The sequence below is a fragment of the Sceloporus undulatus genome, chromosome 5 (genome assembly GCF_019175285.1).
Source record: "Sceloporus undulatus isolate JIND9_A2432 ecotype Alabama chromosome 5, SceUnd_v1.1, whole genome shotgun sequence".
Classification (NCBI taxonomy): domain Eukaryota; kingdom Metazoa; phylum Chordata; class Lepidosauria; order Squamata; family Phrynosomatidae; genus Sceloporus; species Sceloporus undulatus.
In genome coordinates this window covers 38,176,162-38,194,511 of record NC_056526.1, presented here as the reverse complement: position 1 = coordinate 38,194,511, position 18,350 = coordinate 38,176,162, and the positions used below count along the sequence as shown (strand labels likewise).

Genomic DNA, 18,350 nt, shown 5'->3' with positions numbered 1-18,350 from the left:
CACTGAGCCATGGCAATTAAAAGTGGTGTCAAATCGCATTATTTCTGCAATGTGGATGCAGCCATCGTTTCTATTGTGCAAGTGGAAGCAAATACAGAGTGACAGCAAAACAGACACTGACCATCTTCATTACAGCTCAAAATACCCATCTGTTTAAAAAACTACAATGGTATGTTATACATGAAGTAGATTTCCACAAGTTGTTTTTTGCAAAGGCATACCATCTTCTTTCCCCATTTTAAAAGAAGCACCAATAATAGGGAAAAGAAGAAGGAAGCATTAAAAAACCCAGTCTGTCTCACACAGTTTATTTAACAATAGGTAATAAGAAATCAATTAACAGTCTATACAGTGATCGAAAGTTCATATTTATAAGTAATCAACTTTAATTGCATGATTTACAACATTTGAGGGTTTTTTGCTTTCTATTTTCAAGTTTTACAGAAAATGGAAGAGGAGGGAAAAGGAGGGGAGGGAAAGAGAAAGCAAGCATAAAGAAGAAACCCCAGGGATTTTCTCTCAGGTTAAAATTATACCCTTGGAATAGTTTCTTACCCTCTTTATTTTCCTTTGTTAGATGTAAAAATAACAAAAAAAATCTTTCAAGAAAACAAACCACAATATATATACTACATCCATTTGGCAGCTGCCCCCGTGTATTTGCAAAAAAGTTGTTTTCTCTCTACATGTACAAATTTTAATACTTGAAGTTTAAGCTCAGACTCTGGTATAGAAAATTCGTGGAGGACAAAAGTAGACTTCGGGAGGGAGACTGGGTTACTTAATCATTTTACAGTTTTTAAAAGAACTGACATCTTTCCAACCAAAGAGGAAAAATTGGTATTTATCTTTAATATATATTTATATATATATATATGCACTGTATTTTTAAAGCAACATTCACCCTTTTTGTCCTCCAGTTGTAGGCAATGTTCTGTTTTGTTTTTTGCAGTAGACATGAGGAAAACCAGAATAGGGAAAAAGTTAACCATCTGCCTCAGTAAATTATAACTATCAATATTACATATTTTCATTAATTTAAAAAAAATAAAACCTAATGGAGGCTAGAGAAGGAAGTCATTTAGTCAGCAGCCAAATAACTACCCCCCTCCTGAGCACCTCCCCAACGCACGCGAAGGGAAAACAAAAACAAGAAAAAGGACTGGTTATGAGCCCAGCCATAACAAAAATATATTTTCTTTGTATACTATTGTCCCTCAGGTTCATTTTGTTGGTTTTGTATTTTTAAAACCACAAACTACTGCTGCAGAGTTCAGATGTATTCCAGGGAAAATGTTCTGCTAAGAAAGATTAAAAAAAATTGTCTTCAGTACAAAAAGTCTTTGAGAAAATAAGTTTTTTTTGCTCCCAAAATGCTACAATGTGTCTTAGTGTATGTCTAGTGTACTCTGTGAAAGGTTTGAATTTAAGTCTGAATTATCTGAGCTGAGTCCCAGTTCTGTGGCACTTGCACCATGGAGACCTGCCATGCCTGGATTGCTAGCAAGCTGAGAAAGCATTGCGCTCTGGTCCGGGCTGGCAAAGTGCCCTTGATCCATGGGGTTTGCCTGGGCAGCTACCAGTCCTGGATGTGGGGAGCTGGTCTGTGGGGAGACATGGTGTGGAGAAGGCTGAGGCTGCATCCTAGGAGAGGGGCTGGAATGGGGTGGTTGGGACTGGGGACGTGGTGAGGGGACAGGCTGTGGCGAACGCACTTGATTGGTGAGTGACGATGGAATCTGCTGGCCTTGTAAGTGTGGGGACTGGGCCTGATTAGGGAGCATGTGCTGTTGGGGGCTCATGGGATTGGGCTGAGCTGGTGATCCCATCTGCTGCTGAAGTAGTCGCTGTTGGAAAGCTTGTTGCAGACTCGATCCTGTGTCTGCACTCATTGCTTGTGGAAGCTGGCTCATTTGTCCCATATTTCCTTGCTGCATCTGCTGCATGTGATGCTGCATCCTCTGTTGCTGTTGTTGGGGGTACCCCACTCCCTGCGGCTGTTGGAACTGGTTATGGTTAGCCATGCCAGGACCCAACCCAGGGCCTGCTCCTTGTTGCTGCTGCTGACGCTGCTGTTCAATCATTTGATGTCGTCTCATTAGGAGATCCCGGAACTGAGGAGACATTCCCGAATGATTCATGTTCATTGGCTGTGCCTGAGGATTCATTCCACCCATAGCCTGCTGGGGTGGAGGCTGCTGAGGTGGTGACTGCTGGGGCATGCTGGGCCTCTGAACACCCGCTTGCATTGGATTCATGTTTTGCATGGCTGGATTTGGGTGCACTCCTTGCTGCCCTGGCATAGCCTGTTGCTGCTGAAGCCCTGGTTGCCCTTGAGGCATTCCAGGTTGCCCTGGCATGCCCTGTGGATTCTGGTTCCCAGCATACTTGGCAGCCCGCTGCTTGATGAAAGCAGCTAATAGTTGAGGGTTGGAGTGCAGAATGTGAAGCACCTGCTGCTGCTGACTGGGAGAGCTGGGAGACCTGAGAGTCCGCAGCAGGTTTTGTAAGGCTGCGTGGGGGAGAGAACTTGGTTTTGACTGCGCTGCACCAGGTACTTGACCCATTCCTGGCTGTGGTGACATATTCATCGGCTGCCCAGGCTGGGCCATTGACATCATTGATTGTCTCTGCATTCCTGCCTGCAGCTGCTGAGGTTGAGGCAATCCTCCTTGGGCCCATGCTGGTTGCTGTTGAATTCCCGTTGGTCCCATCCCTTGATCTATGTGGCCACCAGGACCCCTAGCCATCTGAGGTGGTGTAACACTCATAGGCTGTATTGGATTCATTTGGGCCATCTGGTTTGGATGTTGAATTGGCCTTTGGAAAAGAGGGACATGAGCCATCTGTCGCTGGTGATCTGCTACTCGTTGTATCTGCATGGCTATTTCTACAGCAGCTGCAGGAGGGCCCTGGATAGGTGGCTGAGCTGTCTGAGGAGTTGTTGGAGGAGTTACCTGGTCACCAGCCTTGCCTTGAGACACTGTTCCTGGAGGCTGAATTCTTGAAATATTAAATGGAGACATGTTATTGGGAGGTGCAGGTTGTGGCTGCGAAGCAGGCTGGGGTGGAGGCTGTGGCTGTGGGGTTTGCGGAGTTGGTGGCTGCTGTCCTGTAGGAGTAGTTGGTGTAGCTGGTGTTGGTGAAGGCAACCCCTGCTGTTGACCTACTATACCGGTCCTCTGCATGCTTGCCATCCTCCTGCGGAGCATCTGAGCCTGCTGCAAGCGATGCTGAAGCTGTTGCTGACGAAGCTTGTGTTTGATGTTGAGGCAGAAGGGCACTGGGCACTTATTTTCCTGGCAGTGCTTAGCATGGTAGCAGCAAAGGGCAATGAGTTGCTTGCAAATTGGGCATCCTCCGTTGGTTTTACGCTTGCAGCCTTTGGTGTGCTGCACAACCCTTTTCATCTTCTGACAGGATGGCAGTGAACAGTTGGCATTGCGACACTGGCAGGCATGGACCAGAGATTGGATGCAGCGTTGAATGCTCAGGCGACGTGAATCACCAGGGCTCTGAGTGGTAGCTGTCTGTTGGTTGTTGCTCTCATCATCTATACCAAGGCCCAGTTTCTCCATCTTGTGCTCATGGTTTTTAGTGTTATAGCAGGTGATGCAAAGGTCATAATCCTAAAAACAAAGATAATTAGTCAGAAAACTGCCAAGTTGCCCAACAGAAATGTACAGGTTTATCAACTCTGATAAACTCAAGAAAATTTCAGCAGAAATTTATGGCTGCTATAAAGCAGTCTTGAAATATGATAATCTCAATTGGATAATGAAGAATCTGTCCAAGAACTCACTCCTTCCAAAAGCTATGGAATTATTCTACTTAATGTAAGCATATTTGCCCAGAGGCAACAGAAAATATGATTTGATCCCCCAATACCACTGAAAACCAAATCTCAACCAAGTTGAACTGAAAGAAAAGAAAGAATAAATATTCAATTAGCGCTATGCAATGGAGATCAGATAAAGTGACACAACATAGGGCTATTACAAAGAGCAATACAAATGAATGTCTACCATCCATTCCAGGCACTCATACTTTCCATCAACTATGAATTGCTACAGAAAGAAAAAATAGCAGACACCTAGACAGAACAGGAACTTGGGCATCTTAAGTTTTTGCGACTACAACACTCAGAATCTCCCAGCTAACCTAACCAGTGGCACAACAGACTATATTAAACATCTGAAGACTAAAGAACCTCTAACTCTTCAACCATGAATCCAAGTTTAAAGTTTAAACAAAGGCTTTCAATATAGTCCAGACTTACCTCACAGACTGTGCAATGCCATCTTGTTTCCACATGGTGCTTGCACTCATTGCAGGTATAAACAAAACGGTCCTGGCTTTGTGTGTGCAGCTCTACCAACATACACATAGTTGACCACATTGCCCTTCGTAGTGAAGAAAACTCAAGATGTTTATCTCTAGCAAGGGTGAGGAAGGCATCACGCCCATCCATTAAGTCACATGGAATAAGTGGGTCTGGTTCAATAATGGGAGGCAGTGAGTTGGCTTGAGGACCAGCGATGAGACGGATCACAAAGAATACCTGAAAAAAGGAAAGGAGCCAACTGAGGTTCTAGTCTTTGGGTGGGAAGAGCTTTCTCCAGAAATGGTGGGAGGAAGTCAATAAACAAAGAGTCAAGAACCCACCACAAAAGCTCTGAATTTTTTGGGGAAAATTTATTGGAGCAGATATATACTGTACATAGCACTGCACAATCTCACAACTGGGAGCAAAGCACCCTTGTGCACTAACTGAACACTAAAATCTGTAACCCCTTAATTTCTCTTTATCATCCAGCCACAATGGCAAACCAGTGTGACAGACTGATGGCCTAACTTAAGTTACTATGGCCCCTCATGCTACAGAGTGTTGAAATGGTGAGATGTTCAATAACAATACTTTTTGTTTGCTGGATGGGTAGCATCTACTCAAAATACCTTGTCAGCATATTTGGTTTATAATTTCATAACTGTATTTTACACTTCAAGCTTGGATAATGTATTTTATTTTTTGCAGTTGGCCCCCAAAAAGTATAGCTGTTTGTAGATTTTGTTGTATTTTGCTGCATGGCCAACACTGCCGTGAATATTTTTTTTACTTCATATATCAGAAGAAAATGAACACAGGATTGTTCAACCATTCTACTGACTCTACATCCAAAGCAATGCCTCTATGCGATCATAATTCTATGCTATCCTTTGTTGCTTTTCCTAAACCAATGTATTAATCCTTCCTCCTTTTTCCCATTGGGTGTATTTATTCTATACTGTATAGTAATCCTGTGAAAATATTTTCTACTCTTTATACTATGCAACACCTTAGAACTTGGCAAACATATTCAAATTTTAAATTTACAAAATACAGTTCTTAAAACAGCCACACAACTTTATTAGTTCCTGCTTTTAAAATTATTTCTGAATTCTTCAGGGAATCAGTTCATTTGGGCTTTTTTACTTCTTGTTTAACATAAATGGAAATAGTGTCCTACTAATGCATCTCCTCCCCCTCTGTGTGCATATGTGTGTCTGATGTGAGTGTACTCTTTTGCTTCAGAATTACAATCACTGAAGTTTCAGGTCACTGGATTAAATTAGCAATGGATCTAATTTGTCTCAGCATATTACAAGATGATTCTTATTTGGCCATTAACGTCTTTCAGATAGTGTGGCAAAAATACTCCCCTCTGTTTCTCTGTACACAAGTCAACTCCAAAACCACCACTGAAAGCTTTTACATTTGCTCCTACCTCCTTGTGCTTCTCCATAGTGGCATATAGTTTCTGTGAAAGATCATTGGAGACATTGGGCATTCCAGGCTTCTTTTTATTGCCACGACTCAAGCTGCTTTTATTTTTACTAGTCTTTTTATTGTTCTTCTTTTTGGCATTTTTGCTATCTCCTTTGCTAACCTGAAAATGAATCAAGAACTCAGTCACAAAATTGAAAAAATCAAGATAGAGTCTGTATAGGAGTTTACATTGTCTTGAATAACTAAATCAAACAGAAGCATCAAAATAGAGCATTTGTTAGGCTACTAGTCCCAAAAACACTGGTGGCAAGCCCAAGAAGCCAAATAGAGCCAAATGAGGTTGGTAGCAGTATGGAAGTCCTTTTCCTACCCAAAACAGGGATGAAGACTGTGGGGCATGGAACAGTTTTCAGGACATTTTAACAAGTCATTTCTCTGCTAACCAGTGACTGGGAAATGCAAAGGAAAGAGTGCTATTGCACTTGTGTCTTGTTAACAGGCTTTCTAAAGGCAAATGGATAGCAACTGTTTTAACAGAATGTTAGAGTAGACAGATTCTTGGTTTGCTTCAGCAACATTATTAATGTAAATAACACATCTTTGGACTTTAGATCCTTCCTCCTCCTCACCAGATAACCTAGAAATACTAAATCCTAGAAAAAGAGACCCTTTATTTTTTATGCAAATTCCTTATCTTCAGATTTTACAAAAGGATAACAATAACTGGCTATAAACTATTTCCTTACATCAGTGCTCTCATTGCTAGTGTTCTCTTCTCTCTTCCGCTCCTCTTCCTCTTGTTCTAGCTCCTTAATGCTTTCTTCTAGAACATTTGGCCAGAAATCCCCCTCAAAGTAAGGCAGCTCTTTTGCACTTGTTAGACGGTCTTCTGTTGCCTGCTTAAAAATATCCTGAAATACAAAATGATTTATCAGCACACACCACCCAGAAGACACACCACTGCAGAAAAATTCTCAGACACAAATACAGAAGTTCAGCTTTTCTCTCATGAACTTAACACTAAACAAGAGTTTCTCTATAGCTTACAATAGGGCTAGGAGACCGCTGGGTGGGAAGTGTATTCTGCTGTTTTGAGAAAAGAAGATATTTAAATCTACTTTAATACCGTTCACAGAATTTGATATGAGCTTTACAAACAGGAAGCTGATGTACCGAACTGAACTGAACCTTGCAGAGAGAAAAATTACTGCATGGAACTGAGCTGCTGCACTGGAATTTACTCTAGAGTAGCCAAGCTTTGACTTCTTGTTGGGAAAAGAGCTAAGGATTATATCTAGTCTTCCTACCTTGTCATGACCACAGTCTTAGTTCAACCTATTGTAAATGGCTTCCCAAACTGGAACCTGGTTCCACATCAAAAAGTAGCCCCCACTCCCTGGCTTACAGTTTGTTTTTGTTTTTGTTTTGTTTTTTTTTTTTTTTTTTTTCTTTCTTTTCTTTCTTTCTTTCTTTATTTTTTTTTTTTTGGGTGGGGTGTAAGGAATGTACAACATTTGGGGGGGGGGGGCTAATTAAGTTTCTATGCCTCAAACTATCTCAATACTGCCTTAATTCTGCCTGGGAGAAAGGAGGATTATAAATTAAACAAACAAACAAGCAAATACTTTTCAAATATTAAGTTTTATTATTTTATGTATAGCGCTGTGCAAATCTACAGCACTATATAAATAATAAATACATAAATAAATAATCCTCAAAAACATTTCTACATCATAATCCAGGATCAAGGGGATGGAAGAACTGAAAGTGACACTAAGTTTAATTCACAACCAACCTTATAATCATGAACTATGCGCTCTGACACAGATTTATCCAACATCTTTTTGTACCACTCTTGCAGTCGTTTCGGTTTGGGTATCTTTTGGTCAGGGGGGTGGCAATGGAAAATGTAATCATCTCCTTCACTAGGTGGGCAGGCCCAGATATGTCCAGTTGTATACCTAAAAGTGTTTAAAGAAAACCAAGACCATTATTACCACTATTAGCTATGCTATTTCACTGAGTTGCTTCTATATTTATCTACCTTTTCAGGAGTAAGATTTCTTCCTCTATGATAAATCTTAGCAGATCAAGGGCTCAATTCTGACACCCTGAGACTTATCACAGGTTGCACTCCACCATAAATGATTGTCTTCCCTCAAACCAGAACCAATAAGACATTCACTTCTAGACTCCCCCCCCCAACCAACTGCCAAAATAATCTCTTATAAAGCAATATCCCTTATCTAGTTTTAAAGGAGAATAGCTTGTTTGAATCATAGAGTTGGAAGAGATCTCAAGGGCCATCCAGTCCAACCCACTGCCATGCAGAAAATCTAAATCAAAGCATCCCTGACAGATGGCCATCCAGCCTCTGTTTAAAGACCTCTAAGGAAGGAAACTTCACTACACTCCAAGGGAGTTTGTTCCACTGTCGGACAACCCTTTTGGTCGGGAAGTTCCTCCTTTGGAATCTTCCAAGAGTGTAATTCCTAAAAACAAACAAACAAACAATTGTTTTTCTCGTGTTGGCAGTCCAAGGGCTGCAAAAAACAGGTGGGAGGCTGCATCCAGCCTGCATGTTGCTCATTCTTATTCTATAGCAAGTAACAGAATCGAAGGTAACCTGACAATGTTAAATCCAAGGACCCGAAGAGGTGCAAGATGATGGCACTGGCCAGACCCAGAATTGATTATGTTCGTATATACAACTACTTCAGATACCTTCAAATAATTGAATTGGTTCATATTAAAGTGATAAGATCAACTATTCACACTGATGACAACAAAACAAGACTACATTTTCAGTCAGTAATTCAAAAACTATTCCTCTGCTACACTGCTATTCAGCTCAAACATGCCATCTGGGTAGTCTCTAAATAAAGGGCAATTCTCCCCTGCACTGAGGGGACTAAAAAAAGTATTTTACAATTGCAACAAGTCATCTGGCCTTAAAGTTCTTGTTCTGCACCTCTGACATACCATTCAAGGCATATCTACACCCAAAATAAAACATCTTCAGTCTAGACATCACAGAGACTATAAAATAAGAGAAACTTACCCCAACTTCTTGACATACTCTAGGTATCCTATCAGTATTTCGTGATATACAGCAGTCCTCAAGCATTTAGGGCGGAAGAAATGAACACTGTCAAGGTATGATATGTACACTCGCCTAAATAAAGAAAAGAATAAGTATCTAAGTCTCAGCTGTCATCATTTTGTACTGTTCAAATATTTTCCCATTCTATCTTCTATATTTCAAGTATGAAGTTAAAAAACTACCATTAGTGTTTGAATTAAAGTGCAATTAGTTCTTAAGGAATTTATATCCTTCACAATTTCCCGCTTTCCTTTGCACAATTATCTCAACTGCAAGACTATTTACCTCCCCAAGCTAATGATTTACATCTTACATAATATTCTCATTTCAGAAGTAGGCAACACAGGGCTGATTTAGACACACAGAAAAATCATGGTTGAGATGTAGAAGAATGAACCTTCAAGGAGCTGTAGGTTTCCATGCTACAATTCCCTTTTTAGTTTACAGACCAGACAGAGTTTGCCATTTTGTCTAATCTGGCTGTGTTTTGCATTTGTATTTACAACTTGGATAAAACTGTGCTGTCCAAGGCTGGTTTGTAGATCACTGTGAACTACATTTTCCAATCTGGCCAAAACAAAAAAACACCATGACTTGCCTGAAACTAAAAAGGTTAACTGTGTAAAGAAAAGGGGAGAGAAGGAGGTGTGCTATTCCAGAGAATTTTGTATGTTTCAGAATTTGTGTCAAACCATGGTTGATGTCTGGACCGAACCAACATATATTTGCAGGATATTAATGGTTTCTCAAGCAACCAAGACTTCAATGATGGTTAGTCTCAGATAAGCAATTTTCAGAGAGAAATCCCTATTAATTTGTTTCAGTATAGAAATAAAGGGGGGGGGAGTCCTGTAATTTTTAAAGAGAAGCAAAATTATTTTAGTATAAGCTTCCATGGGTTAAGATAAGATTCATCAATTTATTACAGAGTATAATATTCAAGGGGGTTGTTCAGCAGCTGTGTGGCCAAGAGCCCAGGAGAGCCTTGGCCATAGAAGGCCAACACAGCATCTCACTATCTCTTAGCTACCCCACTCTGGCTCTGGGGATTCCTTGGTTGCAGTATGACAGTAGAGTTCCACCTGTGTCTCTCCTAGAAGAAGACAGTGGCAAGGAGGAGACAGGATGGTTCTTCAGTTGTTGCTGTGTAGCTGCTTTGCCAATTACCAAATGGATGCATAATGGCCCTGCCTGCCTCTGCTAAAATGGAAGCACTTACTTCTACAGTGATGGTTGAACTCATCTGGTGACCATAATTTTTGGCTTGACCAACAAGGTCAGCTAAAAAGTACAGATCCCGGAAGATAAACATATGAAGGCACATTGAATATAAAATTATATTCAATCTTGCTACTGGCTTCTAAGACAAAAATGTTCAATACATCTTAGAAGCCTGAAGTCTTATATCAAGCAACAATACAACTGTATATACCACTAAAAGAATAAACGTTATGTAAATGTAATTCTTTACCTCTGGTTGGGTTGAGGGCAGTCTGACCCATATTCCTGAACATGCATTCCAAAAAAGCACAAATCTACACCATCAATCTCCTCAAAAGCGAAGAGGGCTTTAGTTCGATAAGGGAACTGTTCTGCCATCTCTCCACTATCAACAAACCTGAAAAAATGAAAAAGACAAAAATTTAAGGCATTTCCAGGAGGCAAACATAGTGCAATAAAAAGGGGAAAAAATTAATCAAGTGCTGAAGAATTTAGAAATGAGTATTAGCTCACAAATAACATTTTAATTGTTATTTTATATTTTTAGCATTTATTGATTTTAACTATGCTTGTCCTACTTTTTTTTTAATAATATACAACATTTCATTTTGACTTGTGTAGAGGCATATAAAGACAATAGTGAAGGGAATTATAACTGACCGATGTGCTTATGTGTCCAGGTCACTGTCTAGCCTTTCACAAACACTTTAATCATATGTCCTTTTTTCATGCTATTATACTGCATGTGTATAAAAACCTGCTACACAATATGTACAACAAATAATGAATATGCTAACGCATTTCTACTGTAAATACTGTAAATACTTCAAACATTATTATCACTAGTATATGCAATTTACTTATATTGGATAATGGAAAGGAAGTGGACAATATTTTTTGCATGAGAAAATTACACAGCAACAGAAAAGACTGAAAATTTGTCCTCTTCCACCTATAAGGAAGAAGAGAATGATATCCAATACCAAACATCAATACCCATGCAAATTGTGATAAATACATCTAATTAATACAAATGAGTTATAAGAATCTATTGTGGAAAAGCTGAAGTATTTAAAAGGAAATTATTCAAAAGAGATGACATGGAGATACCACTGATGGAGAAGATACTGCCAATACTCTTCTTATTACCAATAAAATAAAATAAAAATTTGCGTTGTTAAAACACTAAAATTTAAAACACATTATACCAGTTTAAGTCTTGAAATTAATAATAATACAGTACCTTGCTTTCATTCCTGGTTTAACTTCTACAGTTTTCTCTGAAGTATGAACTACCCTAACAATGACTTCGCCTGACTCAGGATGATTCTGTCTTCTCAGAAACTCGTTCACTCTGTTCTCCAAGAATGTACCAAGTCTTGTGGTTGGTAACCCTGTACAAAACCAAGAACTCTTTAAAATGCTGCAAAAGAAATAAACCAAAACAGCCTATGCAGGTATAGTCTTAACTCAAACCTCACCAGTTAAAATGTGCATGCATTTGCTATTGGTGATCAATCTCTATTCATCAATTTCTCAATTAAGGGCTGTAACCATAAGAAGTGATCCGTTATTGCAATAATACTATTCAATAAAACTAGCAGCCTCAACATTATGTAACTGCTCAATGTGCTCAACATGAAAAAAGAGTGCTGTCAGGTATAACTACCTCCAAAAGAAACAAAAGTAAACTTTAGAAAGCTTAATGAACAGGAATGGTCTATTCTGGCCCCTCATTGTTGCCAAAGGTGGCTAGCCTGTGACTGTGGGAAATGCACAAGCAGGGAATAAAGACTACAATCCTCTCACAATTTGTTTCAGACCTCTATAACTATTCACCATGACAGTAGGATCTTTCTTGAACTGACTTGACTACCCAGGAAAAAAAGATACCCCTGGACAGCTCCATGAAAAACACTGTGTACAGTTAAAATTGGAAAAGGCAGATTGAGTTTTCAGGAATCAGGAAAGGATTTTGAACTTAAACTATACACACAATTAAGCAATTTCTCCACCCCCACCCCAGTTCTCAATGATCTCTATAAATCCAGGAAGCTTTAATTATGGAAAAAAGTAAACAGATGTTGCATCTCAAAGTATCAACCTCATATGGTAGTTTTGTGTTCATTTCATAAATATGGAGTTGAAGAATAAAATTCCTTAACAGTTTTAATGTCTTCCACATTTGAAGAATATGTGGAAAACTGGGCCTCCTAATTACATCTTGTCAGTACAGGTTATCAAGCAGTTACCAACAGCCATGGATTTGTATAGTTTTTTATATTTTATAATTTTTAAATTTTTAAAATATTTTATCATTTTTTAAATTATAAAATAACCAAAGATGTACAGTGCACTCTTCTTTTATGAGGGGGAGCCGTTCCGGATCCCTCCGTGTAAAAGAAATTGTGTGTATGCTTGAGCCCCATTACAAACAATGGGGCTCGTTCTTGCGGCGGTGCATGCGCGCCATTGTTCCTTCCGGCACATGGCGCCACTTCTTCCAGCACTGCTTTCAGCATATGACATTTTTACAGTATAAAAAGCTTAAGGGGAAAAAAACATGCAATTAACACCATCCTGTGTCAATGAGGTTGCATTCCTAAACATGTTACTTGAGGTGATATGTTAGCCCTGTTTAAATATTTAAAGGGATGTCACACTGGGGAGGGAGCAAGTTTGTTTTCTGTTGCTCCAGAGAACAGGACCCGGAACAATGGATGCAAGCTACAGGAAAATGAGATTTCACCTCAACATTAGGAGGAAGTTCCTGACAGTAAGGGCTGTTCGACAGTGGAACACACTCCCTCGGAGAGTGGTGGAGTCTCCTTCTTTGGAGGTCTTTTGGAGGGCCCATACAGACAGGACAAAATAAAGGTGCTTCAGGTCACTTTGGAGGTACCGTATTTTCCGGAATATAAGGTGACTTTTTACATTTGCCTTATGCACCAAATTCTGACCCCAGAGACAGGCGAATGGTGTAGACACCTCTCTGTCTCTGGGGTCCTTGCTGGGTCCTCTCCCAGCAGATACTCGCGCCGGCTTGAGGGGGCCTCTCTGGAGGCCTAAGGCAGGTACCGCGGCAGGGCTCTCTCACCGCCATTGTTGCTGCAAAAGACGGTGGGGAAGTGGCTCCAGAGCCGGTCGGGCCGAGGTAAAGAGCTGGCCCCTTATTCCTCACCGCTGCTGCCGCCACCACCCAGAATACTCCACTCCTCCAGCGGCTTCCGCGGCAGACTTCTGAAGCCGTTGGAGGAGTAGAATATCCTGGGTGGTGGTGTGTGGCGGCGGCGGCAGCGGACTTCTAAAGCCACTGGAAAAGCGGAGTATCCTGGGTGGCGGCGGCGAGAAACAAGGGGACGGCTCTTTACCTCGGCCCGACCAGCTCTGGAGCCGCTTCTCTGTCACCATTTGCAGCAACAATGGCGGCGAGAGTCCAGCCACGGTACCTGCTTCAGGCCTCCAGAGAGGCCCCCTCAATCTGGTGTGGGACCCCCTTATAGGAGGCCAGGGAGACTGCCGGCATGAAATTTGGGGTCGTCTTATACCCCCAGTCGCCTTATACGCTGGAAAATACAGTATGCTGTTTAAATGATGCAAGTGTCCTAGGAGTCCAGAATCCGCACCAAAGCTATGCTCCAGTCCTAAGGACTGGAGCACAGCTTTGGCGCAACTTCTGGCATCTTAAGATATGCGTGGCATTTTAACAGCATACAGTACCTCCAAAGTGACTAAAAAGAAGCTTTATTTTGCCTTTCTGTACAGGCCCAGAGGCTGGATGGCCATCTGTCGGGGATGCTTTGATTGAGAATTCTTGCATGGCAGGGGGTTGGTCTGGATGGCTCTTGTTGTCTCTTCCAACTCTATGATTCTATGATCAATGAATGCCCAATGACCCAGAGAAAGGGTCTTTTCAATTGCTCCATCCAGGCTCTAGAATACATTTCAGAAGGAAACTCATCTTTTCAGAATTTAAAAAAATTTATCTAAACTCCACTGCAAACTGTTTTAACTGGCTAGACTGAACAATAGTTTTAGTCTGTTTTTTGTTTTTGTTTTTGTTTTTTTTTTTGCAGGGGGGGTAGTTTAATTTTTCTAAGCTGTTTCATACTTTTTTATCTTGGTATAAACTCCCAAAGTCCTTGTGAACAAAGTCAGAATAATAATGTTATGAAGTATATCCACTTACTTCTAGCACAGAATTTATTCTCTCTTCGGGTTCGCCCTGTTTTCTTTAAGCAACCATCACAAACAAAGCTAAAACATAAGAGTGAAATTACTTATCCAAATACATTTAACAGCCATGTGAAGAGTCCTACAGATTGATAAACCAGTACTTATTTCAAACATTTGTCTACTCAAATGTAATTTATAAGATTTGATCAATATTAATAATTATTAATCACTGAAAGGACTCATTGTTCAGTACATTTTACCATTTAATTTTTATCACAGTTAAGCAGAGCATTAATTTCAATCTGAAAATTACTATATATTACTATCACTCCTGTATCTCCACTTCTGCAAATATAGTAAGCATGAAATCCACTTAGTCATTATAATGAGATGGGTAACGTGGAAGATATTGTAGTAAATTGTGTGATATATGGCAGCTGTGTGCTTCCTGGCACCTGATCAGTAAGGAATCTATTAGAACTGAGAAAAGTGAGTGTCCCGGGGTTTAAGTTATGGAAAGCACCCCCACCACTGATTATAAAGCAATATGTTAATGAACTATTAATAAAAACCAATTCATTTTCCCTCAAACACCCACGAGACTAAAAGTTATGATTTAATGGTAGGCATTTTCCAACCAACTTTTAAAATTAGAATTATCCATAAAGAATTGTAGTCAGTGTACGTTTGTTTATTTCTGCAGACAAATGTATCACTGCATACAGCCAATCTACATCCTTACAAGAAAAGTAAAGCAACCTACCCAGATGGCCAAATTATCTCATTGTGAAGTACACAAATCTGATGCATTTTTCTTCCACACTCTGTGCATTCAACAAATCTGGAAGAGAGGGTGAGGACAAAAAAACAACAGTATAAGCAACACAGGATATTGTCAAAAATAACAGGATTAATAAAAAAGTTTCCCAGTTAAATTATTATTCATACAGAATAGAAACTATACAGTATATCCTTACACCTACAGATCAGCTGTACATATGTCTTCATTTAGACACAGATTAAAGTCCTAAACAGCTATCCCACAAATGCACTGCAGTGATTTTATTTGCAAATTTCACAACACTTCAGAATTCAAAATCTAACATACATAAAACTTTAAAGATGGAACTAGCTAAATAACAAAGCCAATTAAAACATTTGATGACTGGGAAGCTTCGAGGGGGGGGATCAAGTAGATACTTAAAAAAAAACAACCCACTGCAACATAGATATTCCAAACATACCTTTTAAAAGGACTACAACAGTCATTTAATGCTCCAAATCCAGAATAATTAGAAAACAAAATGGAAGCATTGTTTGGGACTACACTTTAAGCAGGAAAATGATTTCATCATCATATAATATAAAATCTATCCGAAAGATGATATGCTAAGGGAAGAAAACTAAGACCTTAAAAGAAAGATTCCTGAACTGGTAAGATGGCTAGAAAAGGCTTTTTCAAAGGTGATGTTTTTTTAAAAAAAAAGGTTTATTGAGGACAGTTTTAAGTATTACTTACTGTTCTGGATCCAGTGTATCATTTTTTCTTTTTGAAAATTGATCTTTATTTATTGTACTGGGGAGGGAAATGGACAGTTTTAGTTATGACGACAGGTCAAATGCTTATAATAATGTTAAAAATCTAGTGTCTGCAGCAGACTGCTATACATTTCAATAGGACTTTCCAGGAATACTCTGTTTCAAAATTGTTTAGGGAGGAAGGAAAAGCAAGACTGAAAGGAACAAAAAGACAGAACATCACAAGCTAATATTACCACAGTTTTTCTGTCTAGCTTACCATGGAAGTAAATAAAACTGTCATGGATTGTTGCAGCTGGATTTAAAACACAGCACAGTGATTGTTCCTACACTGAAACTGCCAATCCTCTGCAGATGACTCAAAACCCAAACTCATAGGGTGGTCAACAGGGTGTAATAGTGGGACTAGAAGCTAAAGAAAATTTCTTCTCATAAGGCAAAGGAAGCATATATATTTGTAAGCAGCTATTATGGGATTACTGGTAATCCAAATCCACCATCAAGAGCATGTAAGAACAAGCAGGTTCCTACACAGTACATAGGTTCTTGTTTGCTTAACTGTATTCTATAGCATGAATTAACTTCCATAATGCATTATGTATAGCACTGTCTTTTAAAGATTGTTCAGAAATCAGCTCAACTGCTAATTATAATCCACTGGTTTATCATTTTACTAGTAATAAAAAGTTCTTTTAAAAAAACCTGTAACCCAACTCTTTTCAGCCATGGCAAACATTAGGCTAGGAACAAAGGAAACTTCCCTGCACCAAGTAAGACTATTTAGTCAGACTGTTGATTACTCTTTTAAGTGTTTTGTAGCCCTACCTGCAGACACCAAGGAATGAAAGTAGGGCCTTCTGCATGACAAGCATGCACTTAACACTTAATAATAATAATAATAATAATAATAATAATAATAATAATAATAATAATACTTTGATTTATTTATATACCGCTATTCCAAAGATCATAGCAGTGAACAGCAAGTAAGCTAATTAGCAAGTAAGCTAATTTGCCCCCCAACAGTCTGGGTAGTACTCATTTTAGCGACCTCAGAAGGATGCAAGCCTGAGTCGAGCTTGGCTACACCTGCCTCCCCTGGCTTGGGGTTCTCAACTAGTCTTTCATCCAGGGGGTGGGCAAACACACACCTGCTTAGATCCAACTTGATAGCTGCATCATGTGCCTTTAGATCACTTAACAGTTTGCTTTTAGATTCAGTTCACTTTAAAGATCCTTTCTTGACCTAAGCCTCAAATGATTTGAAACCAGGATATCTAGAAAGACCATGTTCTCTTATAGAAGTGTCTCATTTTTGAGATCTGCTTCTGAAGTACTTTGCCAGGCTGATAAAAATAGTTGTTAGGATGCATGTAGCCCCCAAGGCAATTAAAACAAAGAAATAGTTGTTTCAGGTCCAGGAAAGGCCTTGTAAGAACTAGGAAGGAAACACAAAGCATCAACTTCTAGTTTACTTCCTGGTTAGAAAAAGCGATTTGCTTTGGTGGTGTATGTGTGCAGCAGAATTGCTCTCCACGATTCCAAGGTGCATAGGGCTGCTTTATGGAACCCCTTCCCCATTTTTAAAAAGAAATTTGGGGGCGCACAGGGACCCATGCAACCCCACAACCACTGGTACAGTAGCTGCTCACACCTCCTTTAGAGACTAAGTGGATAACAACCAAGGAGAGAGATCTTGTAGCACCTGCATTGCAGAAATATCCAGGTTGACACCATCTTAATTGCCAAGGCTCCATACTATGGATTTCTTTGTATGATTCATAGATACCATGAAGAATGTTAATTATCTCATAAACTACAAATCCCAGAATTTAATAGCAGTGAGCCATGGCAGTTAAAGTGGTGTCAACCTGGATTATTTCTTCAGTGCAGATGCAATCTAAGGTTGTTATCCATGGAGTTCATTCATCCGAGGAAGCAGGCAAAGTCTACAAAAGCAGACAAAATCTCATGCTACAACTTCTTTCACAGTTACTTTCAAAGGTGCTACAAGATCCCTTTATATGCTGATATTCTAGACTAACAAGGCTACGTTTCTGCACTGAACCAAGGATAGTTTTTTCAAGTGATACCTCATATCTGAAAGACCTGCACAGGTGGATTTATGAGGCAGGCACATCTACCATTATTTAAGTACCAGAGTAGTGCATGGCTTTTTACAAAAGTGAAACTGAATTGTTGCTGTCTCTCAATAATAGCTAATTTATTAAATTTTGTCACCAGCTTACTTACTCTTTACTTTGTTGATTGTGGCTCTGTCTGAATATTAAATTTTGTTCTCACTGTTTTACATTGCTTTGGAGAGGTTTTATAGAAAAAACCCAAATTAATATCACAGAATGAAACTAAACAAATTAGATTCGGAAATGCATGAAGACCAATTGCTATCATATGTGCCTGTATAAAGCTCTACAGTGCACTACTACAATCTGCCTTTTGGAAGCTGAACATATGGCTTGGTCATAGGAATGATATTACATCTATCTTTAATGGCCGATTACCTGTTATTTTCAAGCATAACCT

General features: G+C 39.6%; 1 protein-coding gene across 1 annotated transcript in view; it reads right to left on the bottom strand.

Moving 5' to 3' along the window:
• Positions 1-292: 292 nt before the first annotated feature.
• Positions 293-18,350, bottom strand: part of EP300 (E1A binding protein p300) — a 123,286-nt gene continuing 105,228 nt past the window's right edge. The window contains exons 21-31 of the mRNA XM_042466836.1: positions 15,787-15,843; positions 15,031-15,108; positions 14,281-14,348; positions 11,335-11,485; positions 10,342-10,488; positions 8,829-8,942; positions 7,563-7,728; positions 6,514-6,678; positions 5,766-5,927; positions 4,280-4,561; positions 293-3,629 (exon numbers count right to left, since the gene is read on the bottom strand). Coding sequence (XP_042322770.1) covers positions 1,389-3,629; positions 4,280-4,561; positions 5,766-5,927; positions 6,514-6,678; positions 7,563-7,728; positions 8,829-8,942; positions 10,342-10,488; positions 11,335-11,485; positions 14,281-14,348; positions 15,031-15,108; positions 15,787-15,843 — 3,631 coding nt within the window. The 3' untranslated portion in view covers positions 293-1,388. The remainder of the gene's footprint in view (positions 3,630-4,279; positions 4,562-5,765; positions 5,928-6,513; positions 6,679-7,562; positions 7,729-8,828; positions 8,943-10,341; positions 10,489-11,334; positions 11,486-14,280; positions 14,349-15,030; positions 15,109-15,786; positions 15,844-18,350) is intronic.